The sequence below is a fragment of the Canis lupus genome, chromosome 9 (genome assembly GCF_003254725.2).
Source record: "Canis lupus dingo isolate Sandy chromosome 9, ASM325472v2, whole genome shotgun sequence".
Lineage (NCBI taxonomy): Eukaryota > Metazoa > Chordata > Mammalia > Carnivora > Canidae > Canis > Canis lupus.
In genome coordinates this window covers 48,669,003-48,689,615 of record NC_064251.1, presented here as the reverse complement: position 1 = coordinate 48,689,615, position 20,613 = coordinate 48,669,003, and the positions used below count along the sequence as shown (strand labels likewise).

Below are 20,613 nucleotides of genomic sequence, written 5' to 3'. Positions count from 1 at the left end.
GGGAGACACACTACAGAATACCTGTAACCCCAAAGCACAGCAGGGGAACCACGTGTCAAGATGGGGCAGGTCGGCACGGGTATCTGTAACTTGGTCTATATGTGCTGCCTGAGCATGCAGAGCCTCGGCCCTCCCACCTGACAACTTCTGGGATTCCTGTGGCGAGGGCTATGGGAGGTCTATGTGGAAAAACCCCTCTGGTTTCAGTTTTCCCAAAAGGCCTCAAGGGACTTCCCCTACCTTCAGAGAAGTCTCCCTGGTGGCTCCAGCCTGCCTGACCTCCACCTGTCCCTGTCTCCTCCAGGGCCTCTCTGCCTGATGCAGCTCCCTTTGATCTGTTAGGTCTTATCTCAGAGGAGTTTTCCTACCTCCTGGCACTGACCTCCTCCCTCTGGCCTCTCTGGAGTCTTCACCTTTGGTGCTGTGTCTCCATGCTCTCTACCTCCCAGCTTCTATACTCTGACCTGCAGGGAATTGGTCTCCTGTGTCTATGGAATGACCATGGGTCTCTTGTCACTCTCTGCTCCTCACACCTGCCTGTGACCTTAGTTCAGGACTCAGAATGTCCCTCAGGGTAGAGTCTGGGTTTTCCTCTGGAAATCAGATATGAATCAAGCCTAACCAGGTCCTCTCTCATCCTGCAGGAGTGGAATGTGGACTGAGAAACTCAAATATTTGGTCAGCAAAAGTCCCCAGCCTCAGGGGTGGAGAAAAGACATCAGGACAGACATCGAGAGCTCAGTTTATTAAAGTGCCAGAAGAAGGGTAGAGTGATAGCTATTCACTAAAACTGTGTCTTGTGAATGCTACAAAGTAGAATTGGAGAATTTCATGACAATGGGCTCTGTTCGGCCTGGCCCTCTTCCTGTTTAAGTTCTATCTTCCAGGCCTCACTCAGATACAACTTTAAGAAGTCTCCCACTCCCGAACCATGCATCACAGGAGCAGCCTGGGGTCCGGGGCCCCCAGCTCCTTCAGGTATCTGACTTAATCCTGTCAATTGTTTTACAACCTGGAACTCCTTGAGTCTCCTCTTGTAGAATACAGAAAGTGTCAAGGAATGTGTGCCCTGTAGATAGACTGCACAGGTTTGGAGCTGGGGCCTCTCATTTAGAAGTTGTGTGACTCTGGGGTGCTACTTAACCTCCTCTATTTCCTAATGTGAAAACAAGGACAGTGAGACTTCATCATTTGACTGAAATGAGATGAAATGCAAAACAGGGCTTGTAGCCCTCCAAAGGGCCACAGCACTCGAACAGAGTTAATCAGTGATATTAAAATTTCCTAGTGGGGAGTAGCTGATTAGGAAAAAAGGTTGATACACAGTGTTGTAAAATGACTAATACCGTTGCCTCGGGCACCTAGCAAACTCTCATAAAGCATGGGTGGTTATTTTTCTCAATTCTAGTGGAAAAGGCAGGGCCCAATCAGTTGTCCTCCCTTCCTCCAGCCTGAATGCTCCGAAATGCAGGGCAGGGTCTCATTCTGCCCAGTCCCCCCGAAAACAGACCCGCGGTCGGCACACCCACGGGAGTTCGTGGAATGATTTTTCCAATATCTCCTTTCTCCGAAGTAATCTGCAAACTCCGCGACGCGGATTCAGGCGGCAACTAACCAGAACGCAGGGAAGGGGCTCGGACTCGCCCTGGGGTAGGGCCACCCACACCACCTCGGCAGCCCAGTGTCCCCTGCCTCCGATCACCACCGTGCGGGCCTTTCCGCCTGGAAGCCGTCTGGTGTCTCGAGGCCAGGACTGCTGCTGGGTGACGGAACCCTGCGCGGCAGGATCCCCAACCGACTTACAGTGCCGATCTTCAGCCCTCTGGGGCTCCGCCGGGCAAGTGGGGGAGGCTGCCGGGGTCGCTCCAGCTCTCGCCCGAGGTCCCCTAGGCCCGGGAACCAAGCACACCGGACGCCGGATCCGTTTCCGACTGGACGTGTTGCCCCCCGTCAGCTGGATTTTGGGCGAGGGCGGGCCAGAAGTCACCTGACTGTAGTCACCTGACCTGGGCGTACAGGTTTCCGCGCGGTGCACTCGGGGAGCTGTAGTTTAGTCTTAGCCCCACGACTGGGCGGGTGGCGGCGGAGCAGAGGGGCGCAGGCGCTTTGGCCGGGATGGGTGCTCGGGTGCGTGGGAGGCTTCAGACACTTTTAGGGGACACAGAGGCTCCCGGAGCCCCAGTGCCCGTCAGCGAGCCCTGCCCTACCTCGACGAACGAGGCCAGGGACCGTCTCCCCCGTCCTAGAACCCGCGCCTTACGGAACTGCGGCGAGCCTCCCTCTAGGTCCCGCCTCCCGCGCGGGGCTCCGCCTTCCTCGGCCAATGGGAAGGCGAGAAGCCTCCGTGTTGGGCGTGGCCGAAGGCCTGGCCGGCCCCGCCCCGCCCCGCCCCGCCCCGCCCGGGCGCCCGGAAGCCGGTGGAACGCGCGGGAGGGGGCGCCACCGCCTCAGACGCCGGCTGCGGGGCTGTCGCGGGCCATGGCTGCGCGGGTGGTCACTCTCGGTATTGACCTGGGCAGCACGTCTGTGAAGGCCGCCTTGCTGGAGGCCGCGCCCGGCCACCCACCTGGGTTCGTGGTACTAGCGAGCTGCGCCCGGGCTGCGCGGGCTGAGGCGGCGGCGCCCCAGGTGAGGCAGCGTCCCGGAGCTGCGTCGCCTCAGGGAGCCACTCTTGTTCCTCAGAGGAGGCCTCCTCCACACCCTGTTTCTTGCAGGAAGCCTCCCTGACTTCCCCAGCCCGCCCGACCTCCGCCTCCCTGCTGTAGCTCCCTCGGACCCGTGAGACGTGAGATTCGGTCCCGGGAGCTTGCCCCGCTGCCGACGGCGATCTCCGGGCCGTCTGGCCTCCGCGGGCCTCGCTGTGGCTCCGCGGCCCGCGGTGCTCCCTGCCCTCCACCTTCTGTACTCTGACCCGCGGGAAGTTGCTGCCCTGGTCTGTGCAGTGACCTCGGGCCTCCTCCTGTCTGCCCCTCTGCACCTCCCACCTGCCGGTGTCCTCAAGTTCAGGCTTCAGTTTGTTCCCCAGAGCAGAATGTGGATTTTCCTCAGGAACTAAGCTGTGGAACCCGGGCCTCAGCGGCCTCTGCTCATTCCGCAGGGGGGACTGTGGTCTGGGGCAGGCAGACACGGGCAGCGAGACACCGGGACCCAAAGGCTGAGACGCCCTGGAGAAAGGACAGCGGAGAGACAGGGGAGATGAGCTGATTAAAATGTTAGAAACAGGTTGGGGGCGGGGGGGGGGGGCACCTGGGTGGCTCAGGGCGTGACTCCGGGGTCCTGGGATCCTCCCCGGAGGGAGCCTGCCTCTCCCTCTGCGGGTGTCTCTGCCTCTCTCTCTGTCTCTCATGAATAAATACAATCTTAAAAAAAAAGAAAAAAAAAAAAAGAGAGAGAGAGAGAAAGATCCGATGGATCATTATACATTAAAACTAGTGTCTTGTGAAAGCTACAGGGTAGAAATGGAGAATTTCACCATAATGGGATCTATTTGGAGATGTGGGTTCAGAAAGATCATCAGTCCTTAGAGCTGGATTTCATTAATTCCCTGAAAAAGGTAGCTCTATGTTCAGTTAACTGACAACAGAAATTAATATCCAGGAACTTTCTGTATAACTTTATGACTCCCCCCCCCCCCCCCCAATCCTGCTTGTTCTCCCAGTTCAAATCGGTGGCCTCTAAGCACTTTCCAGCCACAAACCTGGATTTTCTAAGCCTCATTCCCAAGAGCTTGTTTTTCACAACCTCTTGCCACGTATCTAGACTCAGTTCTTTAGGGTTCAGAGTCCATCTTGGTCAGAAACATTTCAGAGGGTAAAGAGTTCAGGAGCACTTAGCCTTTTTTTTTTTTTTTTTTTAGCATTTTCATAGAGACTCAAAATTTGGTTGGGGCAACAGGTATTTTTTTTTACTTTTAAGATTTTTTGTTTTTAAAGATTTTATTTATTCATGAGAGACAGAGAGGCAGAGACAGTTTTGGTAATTTGTGGTTTTCCAGAAATGCATCCATGTGTTCTAGATTGTCTAATTTGTTGGCATATAGCTGCTCATAATACATTTTAAAAATCGTTTGTATTTCCTTGGTATTGGTTATGATCTCTTCTCTTTCATTCATGATTTTATTAATTTGAGTCTTTTTTCTTTTTAATAAGGCTGGCTAATGGTTTATCTATCTTATTAATTCTTTCAAAGAACAAGCTCCTGGTTTTGTTGATCTGTTCTACAGTTCTTCTGGTCTCTAGTTCATTGAGTTCTGCTCGAATCTTTATTATCTCTCTTCTGCTTGGTGTAGGTTTTACTTGCTGTTCTTTCTCCAGTTCCTTTAGGTGCGAGGTTAGCTTGTATATTTAAGTTTTTTCCAATTTTTTTGGGGGAAGCTTGTATTGCAATATATTTCCCTCTTAGGACCACTTTTGCTGTATCCCAAAGATCTTGAATGTTTGTATCTTCATTTTCATTCGTTTCCATGAATCTTTTTAATTCTTCTCTAATTTCCTGGGTTGCATTTGGATGGAAAATTCTGTATATATCTATGAAATCTATTTGGTCCAGCATATTATTCAAGGCCCTTGTTTCTTTGGTAATGTTGTGCTTAGAATATCTGTCATTTGCAGCAAGTGCCATGTTGAACTCTCCTATTATTACTATATTATTATCTAGTGTCTCTTTACTTTGGTTATTAATTGATTGATATACTTGGCCACTCCTACATTAGGGACATAAATATTCATGATAGGTCTTGTTGGATAGACCCTTTCAGTATGATATAGTGTACCTCTTCATCTCTTAATACAGTCTTTGGGATAAACTTTATCTGATAAAAAGATTGCTACCCCTGCTTTCTTTTATTTTTTTTTAAGATTTTATTTATTTATTCATGATAGACATAGAGAGAGAGAAAGAGAGGCAGAGACAGAAGCAGGCTCCGTGCCGGGAGCCTGATGCGGGACTCAATCCTGGGACTCCAGGACAGCGCCCTGGGCCAAAGACAGGCGCTAAACTGCTGAGCCACCCAGAGATTCCCCCCTGCTTTCTTTTGAGGACCATTTGAATGGTAAATGGTTCTCCACCCCTTCATTTTCAGGCTGTAGGTGTTCTTAGGTCTAAAATGAGTCTCTTGTAGACAGCATATAGATGGGTATTGCTTTTTTTTTTAATCCAATCCAATACCCTGAGTCTTTTGATGGGATCATTTAGCCATTCAACATTCAGAGTAAGTATTGAAAGATACGAATTTAGTGTCATCATATTACCTATTCAGTCCCTGTTTTTGTGGATTGTTTCTTTGGGTTCCCTCTTTCTTATACAGGGTCCCCCTTAATATTTCTTGTAGAGCTGGTTTGGTGGAGAGGCAGAGACATAGGCAGAGGGAGAAGCAGACTCCCTCTGGGGAGCCTGATTCGGGATTCGATCTCAGGACCCCAGGATCACGACCTGGGCCACCCAGGTGCCCCAATCATCAGGGTATTTAAAAATGATTATTTCACCACATGGAGTATGAAATGGAGGCATGTTCAGCTCTGACCCTGTGGGGATGAGCCGCAGAGCTGAGATTACAGGGAATGGGTTTAGACACTCACTGCCTTTTCTCTTGAAATAGGGCCACTCTTTCTTGTTTTTCTAAATAGGCGCCACAGTGGGTGTAGAGCCCAATATGGGGCTTGAACTCACTATCTTGAGATCAAGATCCGGGCTAAGATCAAGAGTTGGGTGCTTAACCAGCTGAGTCACCCAAGGGCCCTGAAATAGGGCCACTTCTTGAAAACTGCTTTCCCTGCTTCCCACAGCGTTTGGCAGGCTGTTTTGTGTACAGGCACACAGTGTGCCACACCTACCTAATGCAGGGTTTAGGAGAGGCCAGTAAGAGCCCCCCTTGCATCCTCCACATGTGTTTTGTGCTCTGGGACACTATAATTCATCTGTAGCAGTATATCTCAACCTTGGCAATGTTGATACTTTGAGTTGTGGGGAGCTGTCCTGTGCATTGTAGGATATCCAGCAGTATTCCTGGCCTTTACCTACTACATGCCAGTAAATCCTTCCTACCCAGTTGTGATACCCCCAAATGTCTCCATATTGCCAAATGGGCCCTAGGGAACAAAAATCATCCCTGGAGTGAGCACCACTGAACTATGGAAATGCCTATGACCCCGTCCTTATGTCCATACTTTTCACTCTTAAGAAGTACTGTATACACCAAGGTCAAGCTTGGCAGCTGTATGGAAGGTCAGGCTTTGCAAATAAAAATACCAAGATTTGCAAATAAAATACCAAGATTTTTGAGGGAGTCTCTGTTGACCCTTTCTGAGTTAATTTCTTTTTTCTGGGCCTCAGTTTCTTCATCTGTAAAGAGGGGTGTGTTGGGGACATTGAGTTTCTAAGTTCTTTTATCAAATTTAAAATTTTAAGATTTGATTTGGTTATAGAGAGATGGATATTCTGAACCAAGGAATGGAGACAGCATTCTTCCTGTTACATTGTAGGTATGCCCACTGTCTGAGAGCTACTCCCTGATCACACTCACCACTAAAACTCAAACTACTTGCTGAACACTGACTGTCCCCTTGTCTTCACTCCCACCTGGTCCATTTCCCTCCTCCACTATCCCCACCTATGAAACGAATCCACCCTGGGTCCATTTTAAACAGTGGCTCCTCTGTCTTGGGTTGATACACCATCTGAGGCCATGTGGGAACTCTTAACTAGCACTATCCAAAAGAAATTCTAGCCACATATATGACCCACACCTGAATTTTCAGTTTTCTAGTATTAAAAGTAAAATGTAACAGCTGAAATTAATTTTAAGTGCATATTTTATTTACTCCAGTGTATCCAATATACTATCATTTCAATATATAATAACTAATATAAAATTATTAATAAGAAAAAAATTATTAGTAAGACATTGTGTTTTTTCATATTAAATCTGAAGCCTGGTATGTATTTTATACTTAAAATACATCTCAATTCAAGTGCCCAGTCATGTACCTCCTCTCTGCTGGTGTCTCACTGTCTGGTCAGTTCTGCATGTTAGAATGTGGGCTTCATCAGGAAAATGATTTGCGCTCTCTCTGCGTTCCTTGCCTCATCCTACCCATCCCCACCATCCTTTTTTCCTGCTGCTTTGATCATGGTAGTTTGGAAGTGCCCCTGCCCAAAGCCAGCAGTCTGACAGGGCATGTGAGGGGTTTGTCCCCAGGAGGGGAGGGCTGCACTCTGCCCAGGGAGGGGAGCCTGGGGCTTGATGCTTTTGCAAGACCATAAACTTTTCAGTTCCCCAGAGACCAGGCATTTATTAAGAGCTGAGCCACATTTCTCTTCTCTTCTGAGTTTTCCATGGGTCCTTCTAGTTGTTAAATATAAGTTTATTTTGTGCCTTGAGGTGATTTTTGTGTGCCAGAAACATTTTATTTTGGTTGAAATAAAATTAAGTATTCAATTTATTAAATTCAGAACCCTAGTTCTTACTTAAGCTTTTAAATTTAGCTTATAAAGCTGTTTCCATTTATATGTCTAACATGTAGCTATCATTTTGAGGACTTTGAATAATGCTTAATGCCATTTCAGTTAACTACCTTAGTTATACATATATGTGTGTATATATATATATACACACACACACACGTATATAATATGTATATATACACACATACACACATACATTACAAAGGTGACCTAGGTCAAATTCTCTTAAATATTTATATTTACATAAAATAATAAATACTCAAAAAATTCCTTAAGCTCAAATGTTAATCAAATAGGTATGACTCTTTTAAACATGCCTGTTTAATTCTTGATCTTTTCTTGTTCTTTGAAATCTACTTAATCATGGGATGCCTGGGTGGCTCAGTTGGCTAAGCATTCAACTCTTGATCTCAGCTCAGGTCTTGATCTCAGGGTCATGAGTTCAAGCCCCACATTGGGCTCCACACTAGTTTTGGCACCCACCTGAGATCTACTTAACCATCAGGAAAACAATCATGTCATCTGGGTTGCTTTTCCAAGTATATATTTTGTGGTGGCCTCCTTAGCTGTTTGAGACTTCTTACTGATTAGAGGCATCTCCTGGGATGGGATGGGTCTTGGAGTCTGACTTCTAGTCTTTAACAGGAAATTCATAATTTAAAAGAAGAGATGGTCATGGAACCTAAATATTTTGGTGTGAGTCAGCTACTTTTGAAGTTATATTAGACTGTACCTCCCACCCATTTGGATATATACTGCTTGATTGGTTTTGGCATTTCATGTTCTCTAAGATATTTCATTGTGTTTTCACTTTTGACTCCAGAGACCTTTAACCTTTTTAAAATCTTATATTCTATTCATATTCTTGTCTCTTAGGACCATTTGGCTCATGGATATTTTTTTAAATAAAGATTTTATTTATTCATTAGAATACACAGAGAGGAGAGAGAGAGAGAGCGGCAGAGACACAGGCAGAGGGAGAAGCAGAGGGAGAAGCAGGCTCCATGCAGAGAGCCCGACGTGGGACTCGATCCTGGGTCTCCAGGATCACACCCTGGGCTGTAGGCGGCGCTAAACCTCTGAGCCACCAGGGCTGCCCTGGCTCATGGATATTAGTATGCTGTTTGATTACATTTTCCTTATCTCTCATGACTTTGTTTTTCAAAGTTATTCTGCCTAGAGAAGTTCCTAGGGAGGCAGCAAATCAGAAGAAAAGGCAAATCAGGAAAAGATTGTCCTGTCTTTTTTTTTTTTTTTTTTAAGATTTTATTTATTCATGAGAGACAGACAGAGAGAGAGAGAGGCAGAGACACAGGCAGAGGGAGAAGCAGGCTCCATGCAAGGAGCCTGATGTGGGACTCAATTCTGGGGTCTCCAGGATCAGGCCCTGGGCGGAAGGCGGCGCTAAACTGCTGAGCCACCCGGGCTGCCCTGTCCTGACTTCCTTACATCTCATTTCCACCCCCAAAAAATCTCTATTATCAGTGTCTCTCTGGGTAGCTTATATCATTGCCTAATTAATCTTCTGATGGTGGTATTATCCCATTCAGAAAACCCGAGGGGCTTCCCTTTGGATTTGGGAGGAGCCCCTCATCCTGGGGCTTGAAGTCCCTATTGGGTCCAGTCTCTCCTCTTTTATAGCCTCATCTCCCACCAGCCTCTGACATGGACCATCTCACTGGTGTTCTGCCCAGGTATTCTCTGGGTTACTTCCTTGCCTGCCTTGCCTAGGGGGTGTTTGTTGCCAAGTCTAAGGCCTGGCTCTAAAGGCACTCAGGAAATGTTTGCCAGATGCATGAGCTAAAGTCCAAATAGAAGCAAATGCTAGGGTTTGTCTTAAAGTACTTTAGTCCATGAGGCCTTTCTTGGCTACACCCTTCCTGCTAGGTTCCTCCCTGCTGTGTTCCATCCTTCCTGTATCCCAACCCTGTGTGTGCCTTGTGATAGACATTTAGCGTCTTCTTATATTACGGTCTTTTTTGAGTTTTCTTATCCTTCTTGCTAGTCTTTCTATTCCTATAGGGCAGAGGCAGTGCTTTCCTTAGCTTAGACTCACTCACAGTGGAAGGCAGAGCCTTGGTCATTTCTGAACCTGGTCCGCAGCAGTGCCTCACCTGTGTGGGAGGCAGTGGAATCTTGCCCACTACATTCCTGCAGCAGGCCTTTCTGTATGTGGTGGAGAACCTTCAGTCCACATGTCATCCCTGAGGCTAGCCAGCAGGTCCTGGAAGTAACCCCAGGGGAATTAGCTTGGCACCCACTACCCTGGAAATTGCTTGAGGCCTCTGCCCTCCTCCCCCTGCCTGTCTGTGTGCCCCTGCCCAACGTGTCCTGTTTTGTTTCCAGGGGCAAGAGCAGGATGTGAGCAGAATCATCCAAGCCCTAAATGAATGCCTTGCTGCCCTTCCTCGGCAGCTGCTCCAGGAAGTCTGTGGCATTGGAGTGTCAGGACAAATGCATGGAGTCATGTTTTGGAAAACAGACCAAGGTACTTTGGGCTCTGGGGATGATCATATGCTCCTAGCAATCACTGTGGGATAGCAAAGTGCTGCAGAGGTCACTCCTCTGAAGGATCAGGTCACCTGCAGTGGGAATGAAATGGCCTATGCCAACTCTTGTATTTTGTGTATATCCTTTCTCATACAAATGTGCGATGAATAAGCAAACTCTCCACTCACACACTGTCCATAAACAGGGTGAGGGACAAGTGCACTTTCTCTGATTCTCATAAGATTCAGTAGGGTGAGAGTGGATTTTCCACAGCTTTCTCTTCATTGTGTCTCAGAGCCTCAGTGCAGACAACTGAAGATGAGTATAGTTGTAGGAGATACCGAAACACAGAGGAAACTTTTGAATTTGGGCATGATTTTTGTTGTTTGCCATAATCACAGATACTTGTGATTTTTTAAATTTTAGGACATTATTTTTATGGGCTCAGGTGCTAAATATTATTTTGTTGGTTGTCTTACATCAGAAGGTCTGCCACGGTGCAGAGGTAGGTGACCTGTTCTGTTTGACCTCCGGGAGGAGACTTATTAAGCCACAAAATAGCAATGAGTGCTTTACATGCCTGGTACTGGGCTCAGGATGTTACCTGTATGATCTCATTGAACTTTCCCAACATCTTTATGATGTAGGTTACATTATTGTGCCAATGAGAAGTGGAGGTTCAGAGAAGGTTAATATGCTCAGGGTCACGTGGCAGCATGGTGACTCCAGCATTTGAACCTAGGTTTGTCTGACTTTGGACACTGGGCTCTTAAGGGCTTCCTGGAGGGCCAGAGCTGCAGAAGGGTGCAGTAGCTCCATGAATGGAGGAACTTCTCAAAAGGATATCCAAGGAAGGATTTGGATGTTATGAGTCCCTGTTAAAGCAAGCGTTAAAGGACTCTTTTTAACTATAAAAAATTCTATATAGATGTAAAAGTAGGGAGAATTCTATTATGAACTGACACATATCCCTCACCTGCTTCAAAGCTATCAACATTTCACCGCAGGTATTTTAAGTAGAGGACAGATGGCTACTTTGGGGGCTGTAGTTAAAGGGATTTGGAATTTGGATTCACCCCTTTTTGCCTGGAGAGCCAGTGATTCCAGTTCCCCTGGGCCACGTGAGTGGTGATCTGCCTCTCAGCAGCATGACAGATGTCTAGGGGTACATCCTTTGATTAGTCCCCAGGAAGGCCTGGGTGACTGCGGAAACTAGTGCAAGACCTCTTACTCCTTCCCTCTTTCTCATCTGTCTGTTGTCAGGCTGGTTGGGACCACAGGAGCTGCTTGGCTCCAATCAGTAATGGGGGAGAAGGCTAATTACGGTGTTAGAGCTGGCCTCTCAGAGGGAGTCTAGGTTGTAAAAGCTTTTTAAACTCCTTAATTTTGCATTAATGAGAATAAATGTCCTTTTAATACTAAAGCCCTTCCCAAAAAGGACAACAGACGTCCAAAGATTGTGGTCTGGTCATCAACTTCTCTTTCTGCCTGTTTCCTGGACTCTGTAACAACCACACAAACCGTTGCCCACATTGTTGGAGAGAGCTGCTTAATATTTCATTGAGCCAGCCCACATGCCTCCTTGTTTTGTTTTCTACTTCTGGGAAGGAGGGAACCCACTGTTTGACGATGATAATACTTTCTTAGCAGAGTTGAGTGAAATCATATTTGGGAACCCAGTCAGTGTGTTTTTAAAGGTGGCCACAGATTAGTTTGGCTTCAGTAACTACAATATATAAGGCTCCATGCTAGACCCCATGGGAGACATAGAAACGAGCAGATGAAGCCCTCACCTTCCAAGGCACACTCAAGGCAGTCAACATAGACAGGCACCAGTGAGCCGAGCAGAGAGCTAATTGCTTCCACGAGGGCATAGGCCAGCCAGCGGGCAGAGAGGAAAGGCGGTGAGAGTGTCTTCTGAGAGGCCTGTGGTTATGCCTGTAGACTCCATTTCTAGGCTCAGTAATAGCAGGAGAGGAGTGGGGATCATAAAACCAAACTAAAGGCAAGCAGCCGACTGGGCAAAAACGTTTGCTAGTCTGAATATGGGTACATATAAAAAACTAATAACAAAGAAATGACAAATGGCCCTGTGGAAAATGGGCAAAAGATACCAATGGGCAGTTCCTAGAAGAGGAAAAACAAGTGGCTAATAAGCATATGAAGAGATGCTCAATATCATTAGTAATTAGGGCAGTGTAGAAGAAAACAACAGCGAGAAATCATTTTCCACCCAGTGGATTATAATACATCAAAGTCTGAAAATGCCAAGAGTTGGCAAATGGAGTGGAAAATTGGTTTAGAGGACAGTTTGGCGGGGCCTGTTAAAAATAAGAGAGTACTATGACTCAGCAACTCTGCTGCTTGGAATCTGCTCAGGAAAATTAGTCTTACATGGGTGTGCATAAGGACGCCTACTCATGGTTGTTTGTTGCCTCCTTGTTATGGTAGTGAAAGCTGGCATTTAATCTCAGAGGAATGTATGAATAAATGTTAGTGTGCCCATGTTGTAGAAGGATATGCAGTAGTTAGAAAGAATAAGGTACATTCATGTATACTGACATGGAAGGAACTCCAGAACATTTGTTGGATGATAAAAACAACTCCTAGGAAAAGAAATATAGTTTAGTGCTATTTGTTTAAAAAAAAAACGGAAAATAAAATAAAGTCAACCAAACCAAATCAAATATGTGGTGTCAGTGTAAAAACTTTAGGTGGTTATCCACAAGGGCTAACAGGGACAGGAAGGGGGCTGGGACCCAGGTAGGGATATAAGCAGGCCTTTGGCTTTATCTGTAATATCTGAACATCTTATACTGAGAATGCATTCACTTACCACTTGTGTAATTATAAAATTAAAAATATGTTAATTCTTTGCCAAGAAAAAAAGAAAAGAAAAGAAAAGAAAAGAAAAGAAAAGAAAGAAAGAAAGAAAGAAAGAAAGAAAGAAAGAAAGAAAGAAAGAAAGAAAGAAAGAAAGAGGTAAGCAAATATCAAGCTGAATTCTGGAACAGATTTAATTCGAATCTTGGTTCTATCACTTTAGTAGCTATGTGACCTTTAGCAAATTTTTTTTAACTTTTCTGTGCTTCATTTTTCTTATACAAAGGGGATAATTATCATATCTGTGATAAGGCTATTATATAGATTCAATGAATTGATATTTTTGAAGTGCTTTGAATAATACCCGCTACATGGTAAGAACTCCATATTTGTTTTATAAGGCAAACAAAATAAAAATGATAGTTCAAAAAAAATTTTTAAAGGGTTTTGGAGGAGGAAAAAGGGATTGGAAAAAAGCTGTAGAGATCCAGCTTTAGGTCTGGAATAAGAATCCAGCTTGAAGTTTAAGTACAAAGGTAGTATATGGTTGTGAAGATGCATTGCTTTGAGGAGCCCCCCCATCCCCACACCCCAGGTGAAACTAAATATGCTTCAGGTACAAGATTTGTAACTTGCTTCCCTGCTCCTCTGGTTACTGGCCAGGGATACCAAGCAGAGACTGACAAGATCCCTCAGAGCCTTTGCCTGGACCCATCCACCTGTAGTATGTGTCCCCAGACATGCTTAATGGCTCACTTCCTTACTCCATTCAGGTCCCTCCTCACATGTCACCTTAGAGAGGACTTCCCTGTTCACCCTCCAAATATCTATTGCTGCTATATGTTTCTTCACAACAATTAAAAGTATCTGGTATTATACATTTGCTTGTTTATATTCTATATCCCTAGTGTATAAGCTTCATGAAAGTAGTGACTTTTCCTTGTTCATTGCTGTATTCTCAGGGACCGGAACCAGTGCCTAATAAATATTAGATACTTAATACACATATCATTCAGTCATGCACATATGAATGAATGAATGGATGTTCATGGCCTGAAACTAAGGAGGGAGGGGCAGTTAAGTGTTTTCTTTGGTTCTGAACGAACAAATTTATAAGAAAATGTAATGGTTTTGGCTTCTGAATCTGGGGCCTGAGATCAGAAATAGCCACGAAACAGTTGTATGTGGGGCTTTGCCCTGCTTTGCTTTATGGCAGGCAATGTTCTCATGTCACATGGAGGCCAGATTCTCATCTCTGTCCATTGCATCTGGAGTGTTCTTGCTGCTGATAACTTTTCTCAATTGGCATTTGATTGTCAACATTCTTTTCTCATTCTGCTTCTGTGGTTGTAGTTACATTGTGAAGTGTGAGAAATCTCCCTAATATGAGGAGAGGATAGAACAAAAGATATGTAGGAGGGTGTATTCTCTTTCTTAAAGGCTGTTGGACGTGTTAGACCATGGACAGAGTTTAGAAGGTAAGATTCATTTCATCATTATCATCACTAACATTGAGTACTGCGTCAGATACAGTTCTAAATACTTTACATGTGTTAACTCATTTAATACACACAACACACCCTAACCCTTCCCCTTCCTACTAGTTTGACAATAAAGTTAGCACATGACAACGAGATACCAGGACCCAGGAAACAGTTATAAGTGTCCTCTACTTCTGGACTTCCAGATACAGTTGCTACCAAAATGCTGAGCGAGCTTGACTGGTGGCTCTCTCCCCCATGACTGGTTTCAAAAGAATCATAAGAGAAAAACATCAAAGCAAGGGGAGAACACTGTGAGAGAACTGAGGGTGATGAGGCTATTTTGAGTTGGTGTATGTGGATTGATGGTTTGGATCTGAGGCAAGAAGCAAACTGCCTTGCCTGTGGGGATAAATCAGGGGGGAACTGCTGGTTCCCCTGGATTGTCATGGCTTTGGGACAAGCAGAACCTTTCCCCATACCCAAAGCAATTCAGGTGTCTTCAGGAATAAAATCAAAGCAAATCACTCTCCCCAAATCACAGGGCTGGTGACCTATAATCTAAGGACTCTCAAAACATTGTTCCATTCTGGGGGGCAGAATGGAATCCCTGACCTGAGGAGGTGTTTTGCAAGATGGTATGGGTTAGCTATGGATCCACCCCAGGTCTTATCCATCCTCCCCTGACCCTTTGGGGCTGACAGGGACTGAGGTCTAGCTCATTTACACTGCCTGACAGAGTAGCCAATACTCCCAGGACAAAATGAGTTCATGGACCAAGACAATTAAGATATTTGAGGTTCACAGCTATTTCATAAGAAAGACATTGTGCTGAGTGATTTGATGGAGATTTTTTTTTTAAGATATATTTTAAAATTTATTTGTGAGAGAGAGAGAGCACATACAAGCATGAGTGGGGCAGATGGAGAGAATCTTCAAGCAGATTCGCTGCTGAGCTCAGAGCCCAATGTGGGGCTTGGTCCCATGACCTATGAGATCATGACCTGAGGTGAAACCAAGAGTTGGATGCTCTTGGAGCCACCCAGGCACCCCAGATGGAGATTCTTTCAGAAGCAGAACTATTAGAATATATAGTCTAAGAATTTAAAATTAGCCTGATATACATACTAAAATATATATGAAAGGAGAATATTGGGGATCCCTGGGTGGCTCAGTGGTTTAGCACCTGCCTTTGGCCCAGGGCATGATTCTGGAGCCCCAGGATCGATTTCCTCATCAGGGTCCCTGCATGGAGCCTGGTTCTCCCTCTGCCTGTGTCTCTGCCTCTTTCTCTCTGTGTCCCTCATGAATAAATAAATAAAATATTAAAAAAAAGGAAAGGAGAATATTAGCAAGAAACATTAAGAAGAAAACATAAAAAGAACCAAGCAGAAATATTAGGTATAAAAATATAATAGTTGAAATAAAGAATGTAATAGATGAGATTAATAGCAGAATGGATAGAACTTCAGAACAAGTTAGAGAATGAAAGAGGCAAATTTAGGAAATCTCTCAGAAGGAAGAAAGAAGAAAAGGAAATAGAAAATATAAAACAAAAAGTAAGACATACTGAAGATACAAATCGAAGCACTAGTGTCTGAATAATGGGAGATCCAGAAAAGGAAAAATAAAAGTGGTAGAGGAGGAAATATTTGGAGAATTAATGGAGAAAATTTATCATAATCGATAAAACAAAATTTAACTGTCCAGACCAAAGGGGCCCATGGAATGTTAAAGAAGAGAGAGCAGGAAAACCTCACAGCTAGATGTAGTGAGCTTTTAAGGATTTCAGACAAAATTCCAAAAGCTTACAGAATGAAAGACCAGATTCTATATGAAAGAATTAGAAGCATTTAACTAGATATTTTTCAACAGCAACATTCTATGTAAAAATGCAATGGAATAGTATTTTGGTTCTTTTTTTTTTTTTAAAGATTTTATATTTATATACTCATGAAAGACACACAGAGAGAGGCAGAGACATAGGCAGAGGGAGAAGCAGACTCCCTGCGGGGAGCCTGATATGGGACTTGATCTTGGGAACCTCCGAGATCACAGCCTGAGCCAAAGGCAGTTGCTCAACCACTGAGCCACCCAGGCGTCCTGTATATTGGTACTTTATTGTTGCATAACAAACTACCTCCAAAACCCAGTGACTTAAAACAGCAACGATTTTATCATATCTTTTTTTTATAATAAATTTATTTTTATTGGTGTTCAATTTACCAACATACAGAATAGCACCCAGTGCTCATCCCGTCAAGTGCCACCCTCAGTGCCCGTCACCCATTCACCCCCAACCCCCGCCCTCCTCCCCTTCCACCACCCCTAGTTCGTTTCCCAGAGTTAGGAGTCTTTATGTTCTGTCTCCCTTTCTGAGGAGTCTTTATGTTCTGTCTCCCTTTCTGGATTTTATCATATCTTGTATGATCTACTTCTACAATCTGACTGAGCTACTCTACATGGGGTTGACAGAGGTTGCTTAGTGGTATTCATCTAGTAGACTGGTCTGAAGGATTCAAGAGTGGCTCTATTCAATGCCTGATGCCTTCATGGGGAAGCCTGGAAGTCTAGACTCAGCTGAGGATGGCCTCCTAGATTCCTGCATGTGAGTTCTCCATGTATGGCAGCCTCAGGGTAGTGGGACAGATTTGCTCCCCCAGAGCAACCTCTGTCAACCCCATGTAGAGTAGCTCAATCTGCCTGTAGAAGTAGATGATACAAAGTAGAGTGGCTGGCGTCCTCCAGAGTGAGTACTCTAGGAGGCTCTGGTGAGAGCTGCAAGGCTTCTTTGACCTAACCTTAGGAGTCCTAGGATTTCACTCCACCTACATTCTCTTGGTCAAGCAAATCATCACAGCCAGCATAGATAAGGAAAGAGGACTTAGACTCTATCCCTTAATGGAAGGAGTAGCAAGGATTTGTGGTAATCTATTACAAATATACAAAGTGTTTTTAAGTATTGAAGAAAAAGAACTTAGAACCTAGAATATTACAACTGTCCTTCAAATACAAGGATATGAAAAAATATTTTGAGCCATATAGGCCTTTAGATATTTTGTCATAGAACAAACTATCTGGAACTAGTTTTGGGTAAAATATTTAAATAAGAGCAGAGAAAAAAATCCAGAAGATTTCCAGAGATAAGTGAGATAAGTAAAGATGGCCAGATTCCTGAGTAAAGTTCGATATCTAAAAATCAATTACCTAGGACCAAAGGAAAAGAGGAAATATATCCATCATCATCTGGAATCAAGTATAGGTAATATCATCGTGATAAGGGTTGGAAGGACAGAGACTAGGGGACTTGAAGGCGTACCAAATTTCTTTTCTTACAGGGTGGGAGGGGATATAATATCAACTTTAAAAAAAGGAATTAAGTGGGGGGGGGCACTTGGGTGGCTCAGTGGTTGAGCGTCTGCCTTTAGCTCAGGTCTTGATCCTGGGGTCCTGGGATCGAGTCATGCATCGGGCTCCCCATGGGGAGCCCGCTTCTCCCTCTTACTGTGTCTCTACCTCTCTTGTATGTCTCTCATGAATAAATAAATAAAATCTTAAAAAAAAAAAACAGGAATTAAAGGGAACATAGAAGTGGAATGAATGGAGGGAGTAGGTGACTTGGCCAGAGTCACACAGCCATTGGTGGTAGATCCCAGGTGCCCTGATATCAGAACACATGTGTGTGAATGAAGCATTATCATAGGTGATAAAGTCATGCTGTAACCTCCCTAGCAGAGTGGTCTCAAGGACATGTTGCTGCTGGTCAGTTGTTCTTTACTCTGTTTTTGATAATCGCCTTTGTTCCAGGTTGTGAATGGAGAGAGGGAAGAGTTTCTCCTGTGTTTGAGCCTGGAGCCGTGAGCCACCTGGTCACATGGCAGGATGGCCGGTGTAGCAGCGGGTTCCTAGCTTCTTTGCCCCAGCCAGAGTCCCATCTCAGTGTGGCCTCAGGATTTGGCTGTGCAACCATCTTCTGGCTTTTGAAGAATAGGTACGGACAACTGATTTTGGAATTGGGTGCTGCATTTCCAGGGAAATGAGAGTGGCCAGAGGGCTATATCTCCAGCCAGTCCACATCACTCCACCTGCTGGAATATCCCTCAGCGAGGTGGCCTGGCAAAGGATGTGGTCGCAAGACCTAGACTTGGTCTAGAACTGCTTAACTTCTCAGAAGGCTCTTTGTTGGTTATCTGATTCTAAATCAGAGGGGGAAAGAAAGAGGCTGAGAGAGCAAGGTACTTGCAAAGGGGTTGTGTGTAGGTTCATGGTGGGGTCAGAGCTGCTAAGAATGGCCAATATCCTGCTTTCTCAAGCATGGTGCTGCCTTCCCTGAGACCACTCCCCTAAGGCGGACTCCAGCCAGCTTTGCTTTGAGTGGCTGGGAGGCCCTCACCCTGGGAGATTCAGCTGTTGTGGAGCCACGACGTGGGGTGCTTGCTCCCACCCAGCTTATGCCACATCTAGTCCACTGCCTGCAGCTGGGTATAGTATATGCTTTCAAGTTATTATTAGACTACTGTGAATTGTTTTTGATATGAAAACTAGCCCAGAGTTGCTGAAGTCCTACGATGCTGCTGGCACCATCCATGACTATGTGGTTGCCATGCTGTGTGGCTTGCCAAGATCCCTGATGTGCGACCAGAATGCTGCTAGCTGGGGATATTTCAACACTCAGAGCCAAAGCTGGAACTTAGAGATGTGAGTATATCCTTGCAGGCTGACTCTAGGCTAAAGGCCAGAAGCTCTAATGTGAGAGATATAGTGGTGCTTTCCAATTTGGGAATAATAGTGGAGGATTCCAAGAGGCCAGGAATTGTCTTATCAGCCTATTCCAGTCACCAGGCATGGGTGGGCCTGGCTGTGAGTGAACCCTTGGAGGGGGTACCCCTTACACCATGCTGTCCTGCTCCTCCACATTGGCCCAGACCTAGGTTGGCCTCCCCAGTACTCTGTGACTTGGACCTAGCCTGAAGATTTCAAAGAACAGCTTTCAGTGTAAGAAAATTTAAAATAAGCTTAAGAAATGAAAGTAGTAGTTTTGAGGGATGTCTTTTAAAAGTTCTTTTTAAGGATTCATTTGCCTTTTCAGATCCAGAAATCCAGTGCCCTCTAAGTTCACTTCCTTCAGGGTCCAAATTCTGAGCTCTGTAAAAAAACCAAAATGCATGTGGTAGTTCAGGTAAAGGACTTTCTAAGCATGTTTTATAAAAACAGCCCCATGTTTACTAACCCTGAGTGATGAATGCAGTTGGTATTCAGGAAACTGAGGGGTTTGACTTTGGTTTGGCCTGTGCTATAACCAACTGTGACTTTGTGCTGAAACTCTGACCCCCCACCCCCACCCCGCCTGCTTTGTAGAGTATTTGTGTGTCTTTCAAACATAGGAGGCTGGGTGGAAATGATATCTGGTTCCTATCTAATTCTCCTGATCACTCCGGCTTGAACTGATTGTCTTCTTCTGGGAAGGCCAATGCCATGCTTTTGAAAGCCAGTGTTTACTTTTTAAAAAATGCAAGTCTGTTTCTTATGGTTTAAAAAAGCCAAAGAGGCCCTCTGTGAAAACACTGGATTCTAACCTCCCTTCTCGTATGTGTACCCTATAGTGCTTTCCTTCATTGAGTTTCCTGGAAACAACAAAGACCAAAAAAAATCCAGCTCTGAGTAAGTGCACTGCCCATTTCTGGATTGCAGATTGAGGGCCTCAGGCTTTCCTGTCCACCTGCTCCCAGACATCGCTGAGGCCGGCAGTGTGGCAGGCAGAACTTCCCGTGCCTGGTTTGAAATCCCAAAGGGGACACCGGTGGGCGTGGCCTTGGGTGATTTACAGGCCTCCGTGTATTCCTGTATGGCCAAAAGGACAGATGCAGGTAAGTCTTTCTTTTGTTTGCCCCTCAGACTTCTGCTGGTGCCTCCTAAGCTCCAGCTCTGTGTGAGAGCCCAAGGGGCATATGTAACCAGCAGCCTCAGCACTCTGTTGATTGTTATTCTGTAAACATGGAAAAACATGTTTCCCACCTCATTCCTCCAAGTGAAGCCCCTCCTCTAGGGATTTACAACCCAACAGGGGAAGTTTGGTCCTTGACCACAGTCTGTGCTTTTCCTCTTTAGGGCCAGGTAAAGGAAATGATTCTCTCTAGTTGGCTGATTTCTGTATAACTCCATGACTAAAAAAATAGATGAGTAGATTAGGGTGTTTGTTATTGTGTGTTCGTCAATGAAAGTTCCATCCGATCTGATTAGAAGTGTAGAGTCTTTCTGTATTTGGTGTAAGAGAGTCACAGTGAGGTGGAGGCCGCAGGCTAGGGAAGGGCTTGGTAAACTTTTCGGTAAAGGGCCAGATAGTAAATATTTTAGGTTT

At 45.2% G+C, this 20,613-nt stretch overlaps 1 protein-coding gene across 7 annotated transcripts in view; it reads left to right on the top strand.

Moving 5' to 3' along the window:
• The window catches only part of SHPK (sedoheptulokinase), a 44,299-nt gene that overhangs the window by 10,156 nt on the left and 13,530 nt on the right, over nt 1-20,613 (top strand). Inside the window, exons 1-6 of one of the 7 annotated variants that reach the window (XM_035720465.2) lie at nt 2,510-2,628; nt 2,715-3,211; nt 9,808-9,949; nt 18,063-18,246; nt 18,801-18,953; nt 19,947-20,122. In XM_035720465.2, the coding sequence (XP_035576358.1) occupies nt 9,916-9,949; nt 18,063-18,246; nt 18,801-18,953; nt 19,947-20,122 (547 nt within the window). In that variant the 5' untranslated portion in view covers nt 2,510-2,628; nt 2,715-3,211; nt 9,808-9,915. Of the gene's footprint in view, nt 1-644; nt 979-1,881; nt 2,019-2,406; nt 2,629-2,714; nt 3,212-8,372; nt 8,577-9,807; nt 9,950-18,062; nt 18,247-18,800; nt 18,954-19,946; nt 20,123-20,613 lie in introns of those variants that run through there. The other 6 variants (XM_049114892.1, XM_025476063.3, XM_025476062.3 and 3 more) reach the window with 6 other exon arrangements.